This window comes from Phalaenopsis equestris, unplaced genomic scaffold, assembly GCF_001263595.1.
Source record: "Phalaenopsis equestris unplaced genomic scaffold, ASM126359v1 Scaffold000719, whole genome shotgun sequence".
NCBI classification, from domain to species: domain Eukaryota; kingdom Viridiplantae; phylum Streptophyta; class Magnoliopsida; order Asparagales; family Orchidaceae; genus Phalaenopsis; species Phalaenopsis equestris.
The window spans coordinates 276,772-283,093 of NW_018165159.1; the positions used below are offsets into that span (position 1 = coordinate 276,772).

A 6,322-nucleotide genomic window follows, 5' to 3' on the forward strand; every position below is an offset into this window, starting at 1 on the left:
ATGTATATATATATATATGGTGACCTTATTTATGATCATAAATAAGCCAAACAACAAGTTCTTCTTTTATCAACTGAGTGTTTGGGGTAACGAGTGTTTGATTGGATTGACATTAAGTTGATCAATCTTGATATGGTAGAACTTGGACTAATCAGTATTTATTTGGATTGTCTTTGAGTCAATCGGCTTTAATCAAATCGATTTGTTGATCCTTAGGTTCATTTTGAGGCCAATGTGATGCAATCTGAGAAAAAATAGCATACATCCTGTTTCCAAAATGGAAGTTAATAATGATGTGTTGGGTGTAGTGTGTTGTTCATGAAATCCATTATATATTGATAAAACTATTTTTATGGGAAATTTACATACATAATACACAATTATTATGTATTTACATATCTAACTCTACAAAGTTTTATATTTACATTTATAATATTTTGGTGTCATAAACCTATATATGAAAAGATACAATTCACATTTTAAAAGTTAATAATGGTGATATTTTTGATTTGATGTTAAACTTTTGAGTGTTATGCATGTAAATATCAACTCTTAGGCGTTAGATATGTAAAAACATAAGAATTATGTGATACATATGTGAATACCCCTTAAATATATATTTTTACCATATTTTCATAAAAAAATGGGAATCTCATTGGGTTTACAGGTAAGAGGACCAGCTTGCGCAAGGATTTTCGCAGATTACTTATCAAAAGTGAATGAAAATGGTGGAATTAAAGAAGTCATGGTTTTGGAGAAAGGTTTTAATGGCTGGAAAGCTTCTGGCAGACCAATCTGCAGCTGCACTGACATCCCTTGCAAGGCTGAATCTGCATAGCCATCACTATTACTCTCACCTCCTCCATGCCTACAATAAAAGGTATGTATACTTAAAGGCTTTCTTTGAGATCACTTCTATTTTATTTAAAAATAAATAATAAATCAGCTTGATTTAAAATACACTCAAAACATTTGAAGTTATTTATACTCAACGTAATTTACTTCAACTAAAAATATAAACAAAATAAAATAAAATAAAAATAAAAATAAGAAAATTAATGTGATCCCAAATAACCCCCAAGTATATCATACTAGTGATGGATGTCGCGTCACTTGTGACTCGGTGGTTGACGAGTTTTGGCTTCTCCTTTGCGATCAAAGATTGAGCTTTGGTGTTGGTATGTTAATTGTTCTTAAAATTGCTCGAAAATTTTCGTTCTGCCGAACAAATTATTTATTATACAGAGAGTTCTTATCTACTTGAATGAGCATTTTGAGTTCCTAAAAGATTGAGGTGTGTAATTTGACATTGAATGGTATAATGTCATTGAGATTACTTTTTATTTGATTTTGTTTAGGAAGATTTACATGCACATACCACCCAATTCCTATGTATTTACATATCTGATGTCTAAATTTCAATTTTATGTCACCTTAGTTACACACAAAAATGTGTATTTCAAATTTTTTTTAAGTTAATTTAGCGGTATTTTTTGATGTGATATGAGAGATTTGGATAATATAAGTGTAAAAAAAAAGTATAGTTTAGGTGTTAAAAATGTAAATACATAAGAATTGGATTGTATTTATGTGAATGCCTCTTTTTTGTTTTAAATTTTTATTTGTGTTTTATTTTGGTTATGTTTTATTTACAATAAAATATATTTGGCATTTAAAATATAGTTATTTTTAAAATCACTCAAAATAATATTTAGATGTTTTCAATGTTTTAAAAATAATTAAATAATTGAAAAAACAACACACATGTGGTCTATTGGTAGAGCAGTCTCAGGGTGATTGAGGGCTCCTATAATAGCACCGCCAATTGTGGTCTATTGGTAGAGCAGTCTCAGGGTGATTGAGGGCTCCTATAATAGCTTTCAACCATTGAGTTCTTATTTTTTGTTTTTTTGGTAGGAATTAAGTTCAGTCATGCTTAAATGCTACACAAATTATTTATTAAACAACTCTTAAGTGAGGAATTTTGGCAAAATTGTGGATAGAGAAGATTTAAGTTGTTGTAGGGTTTAGAATTTATAATTAATAAATTAATAGATGTGATCAAATTTATAAAATTATTTATAGAACTTATATGAGAATTTAGATGCTCGTTTGAACTATTCGCTCATTTAAATACTAGTTAACTTGTCATAAAAAAATTAAGTACAAATCAAGTTCAAACATTATAGAATTTAAACAAGTCAAGCTTGAATAATATATGAGGGCTTGATATATGTTCAAGGAAAACACGAACAACTTATAATTATTCCATAAAAATTCGTACTATGATATACTCGGCGCGACTCAGTTCAATTACAACCCTATTCATGACACAGAAGCTACCCGCACGATACCACAAACGTGAGATCATAATCGGGTCAGTTCCCAAGTTTAAAATATAATAAATGAGGGCCCACATGCACAGCCATAAATTTTATCATAATTGGAGAGTTAAAGCATATCTTTTGGTGAATTTGTATTTTACCGCTCATTCATACTTAAAATAACATTAGTTAATTGAATATTGCTAGAAAAATAAGTATAATTAAATAAATTAAATGTATAATACAATTTACAGGTGTGATAATTTAATGTTATTACATAATAAAATTTGCATATCTTTCAAATCATTCTTACTTTTTACATATTTATCACAAGCTTTAATTTGCTTAGATAATTACTGGCAATTAATTGCCGTCATTCCTTAGAATTGAAAATTTACTAACCAATTAGCACCTAATCAACAATAAAAATCCAATATAACTACACGTAACCCAGCACTAAATAAGTAATTACTCAATCATTAGATTAACAAGAAATAATTAACTTCTAATTAACTAACAATAATATCCTCATAAGTGCAAAAAACTAGGAGCAAACGTAATCAATCAATGATCGTAGTACTTATTTTCTGTAATCTACTCTTTCCTTTTTATAATTACATACATAGCACCAGAAAGTTTGATATTTGCAAAACTAGCACTCATGCCATTTTCTTTTTTAACTATCGAACCAATACATTTATGCGTGCCACCATCAAAGCATTGTGAATTCGATATAAATGAAAAATGTGGGCTACACTTTTATAATGAATTTTGATACTTAGTGAAAATTGGATGAAAGAGAGACTACTTTTGTAAATAGCTAACTTTCTAGCAAAAAAATTACATTTTTTTTAATGAAATCCTTAAGGATAATTGAACTGCATGCAAAATGTTACATATTTTATATAGCAACCCTTAAAAATATTGAATATAACATTTTAATCCTCCAAAATTTCACTCAAAGCCTTCACTAGCGGGAAAAATAGAGTGGTTGTGATGAAAAGAAGCAGTTAAAAATGTTATATTATGTAGAACTGTACCCTGATAATCTCTTGCTCATAGTCCCTTCTTCCTCCCTCAAATCCCTGACTTATAAGAAATCAACTTCTCTGCTTTGCTGACTGAAAAAAATCAGAAGACACGAAGAAAAAGGTTACAAGAAAATGAACTTAAGATTAAATCAAAGAGAAAAAAATTGATTTATGTATTTACAAATTTGTTCAATTCAGCCACTAAATTTACTTAGAGATAAATGCAAGGAAAAGTTACATGCATACCGCACGATTCTTATGTATTTACATATCTGACGCCTAAAGTCCAATGTTTACACTTATTAACAACTTAGTTTTATAAACGTATACATGAACAGATGTGATTCAGTTTTAAAGGATAGTGATTCTGTTATTTTTGATATGATATTAAAGATTCGGTTGTTATGTGTGTAAATATAAAAGTTTTAAGTATTACATATGTAAATACCTAAGAATGGTGAGGCATGTATGTAAATGCCCCTAAATGCATGTATGACTAATCAAACAACACTTGCATGATACTTGCATGATCATATTTGGATCCGGATATCAAAACCAAATTTCTTTTTTTACTTTACATCAAGCTTTAAATAAAATTGCAAATATACCAGCATTTCGTGATCACCCATAATCTCTTCAGCAACATCTTTCACAAGCTTATCTGTACTGTTGGGTACCAGTGCAGCAAACACAGCTGGTCTTAATCCTGCATACAAGTCTCATAGTATCATTTCTGGGAAAATAAAGATCAATAAAAAAAAAAAAAAAGAGAGGGAGATTTACATATATACCCCTCAATTCATATGTATTTACATATCTAACACCTATACTTCAATTATTACATACATACCATACCACCTTATCTATGCATGGAAAAGTGTATTTCACCTTTAAAAGTTAAAATTGGTGGTATTTTCTATGTGATATGAAAGATTTGGGTGGTATAATTGTAAAATTGCTAAATTTAGGTGTTAGATATGTAAAGACAGAGAAATTAGGTGATATGTATGCAAATCTCCTCCCTTGGATATGTAAAGGGCTTGTTCATGTAAACCATTTTTTTTGTTATTGGGCATTTACAACATACCACCCAATTCCTATGTATTTACATATCCAATACCTATGCTTTTTTTTAAGATTTTATACCATAAAATCTTTCATATCACATAAAAATACCACCTTTTTAAATTTTAAAAAGTGAAATACACCTTTTCATGCATAGGTAAAGTGTATGTTTAAAAATTGAAGTTTGAGGGTTAGATATGTAAATACATAAGATTATGCGGTATATATTTAAATCTTCAAAAAAAAAAAAAGGTAGCCAATTTTCAGCTATATTTATAGGCATGTGAAAGCAAAAGGCCTAATTTCTACACAAGAACAATCCTATAAAGATGATGTTTTCATGTGCAACAAATTAAATGTTATAATCCACAAAAACACATGGATTCTAAATTGATGTTATGTTATGGGGGCATTTACAAACATACCACCATCCAATATGTATTTACATATCTAACACCTAAACTTTATTTTTTACATTTATACAACCCAAATCTTTCATACCACGTAAAAAAAGTGAAATACATCTTTTAATGCATGGGTAATTAGGTGCATGGCGTGTATGTAAAAATTGAAGTTTAGGTGTTAGGTATATAAATACACGAGACTTGAGTGGTATGCATGTAAATCTTTCTAAAAATCAACTCAGCGAACCGAAGAAAACAGAGGAATGTGCTGCAAATTTTTACCAATTTCTGGAAATGCATCAATAAACATCATCATCTCTTCCCCACTTAAACCAGACAGAAAGCAAATTCTAGGCACAGACTTTGCAACCTGCAAATTTGCAAATTAGCCCATAATAAACAATAAAGTATGACTAATACCATCTGAATTGCAAATCAAAATGATAAAAAACTTCCCCTAAAGCTTGATGCATAGATTTTATCAGTGAATAGGTTGTTTAAATAATAGAAATGAATTTAGAAAAGATTTTTTTAAAAAAAAAAAATTCTATGATTCTAAACACTAGAAACTAAAAAAAAAAGAAGTAAGAATGGGTTAAAGAAGACAATGATGAATTAGGAGATGCTTAGATGAAAAAAATGTTGTTTAATAGGTAAAAGTGATCTTAGGATAGTATGTAAGACTCTTAACAATCCGATTTAAAGTCGAGGTCGGGTCTGCTCAAACAGATATAGTGTGGTTCTCGTGGCTCGTTATATACAATTTTGAGCCGAGCTGGCTAGAAATCAAAACGAGTAGGGTTAAATTGAGTTATTTGGATATGTTTCAACTCGGGATCGGTGCTATCTAACTCAAAATTGAAACAAATTGGCTCAAATTGAGTTATTAGGATCCGTTCCAGCTCGAAATTTGTTCGTGACTAGTTATATTCAATTTTACTTAGCATTATATATATAATTTTTATAAATAAAAGATACTATAAGCTGATCTTGATTTAGTTCGAGGCGATTCATATATGGCTCAAAATCGGTTTGAAAAAATTTCGTTCCGAGCTAAAATTCAAACCAATTTTCGAGTGATTAACGAACTTCGAGCAAAATTCACAGCCCTAATAGTATGTATTGCATGGCAACATTCCACCAAAAACAAAGCTAAAGACAACAATATAAAAAGAAATTTGAAGCTGAATATCTTTATATACCTTCACAGCTTTTAAATCCACATGTTCAGTATGTATTGCATCCCAGATTGACTGATTCAGCATATCCTCAGTGCAAAGAATAATCTGTCAGACTTGGGATAATAAAGAACTTAGGATAGCAATAAATTTAGATAAATGTGCCAATGTAGGTGCTCTCCTTCATAATTTCGCATAATTGATTTAAACATTAGTCATCTTCAATATTTAATTCATTCCCTCTTTTAGATGTACATGGACTAGGTATATCACTTTAGTCCCAACATCTATAAAGTGTCAAATTAGTTCTCAAACTCTTT

At 29.6% G+C, this 6,322-nt stretch overlaps 2 protein-coding genes across 4 annotated transcripts in view; one reads left to right on the forward strand and one right to left on the reverse strand.

The window, feature by feature from the left end:
• The window catches only part of LOC110030452 (arsenate reductase 2.2-like), a 5,321-nt gene extending 4,152 nt beyond the window's left edge, over positions 1-1,169 (forward strand). The window contains exons 3-4 of one of the 2 annotated variants that reach the window (XM_020733173.1): positions 668-880; positions 1,096-1,169. In XM_020733173.1, the coding sequence (XP_020588832.1) occupies positions 668-838 (171 nt within the window). In that variant the 3' untranslated portion in view covers positions 839-880; positions 1,096-1,169. Of the gene's footprint in view, positions 1-667 lie in introns of both variants that reach the window. The other variant, XM_020733172.1, reaches the window with a different exon arrangement.
• Positions 1,170-3,208: 2,039 nt separating this feature from the next.
• The window catches only part of LOC110030454, a gene marked incomplete at its 5' end in the record, with an annotated part of 4,047 nt that continues 933 nt past the window's right edge, over positions 3,209-6,322 (reverse strand). For both annotated transcript variants that reach the window (XM_020733175.1, XM_020733174.1), the window contains 4 exon segments: positions 3,209-3,445; positions 3,964-4,061; positions 5,107-5,194; positions 6,027-6,110. In XM_020733175.1, coding sequence (XP_020588834.1) covers positions 3,425-3,445; positions 3,964-4,061; positions 5,107-5,194; positions 6,027-6,110 — 291 coding nt within the window.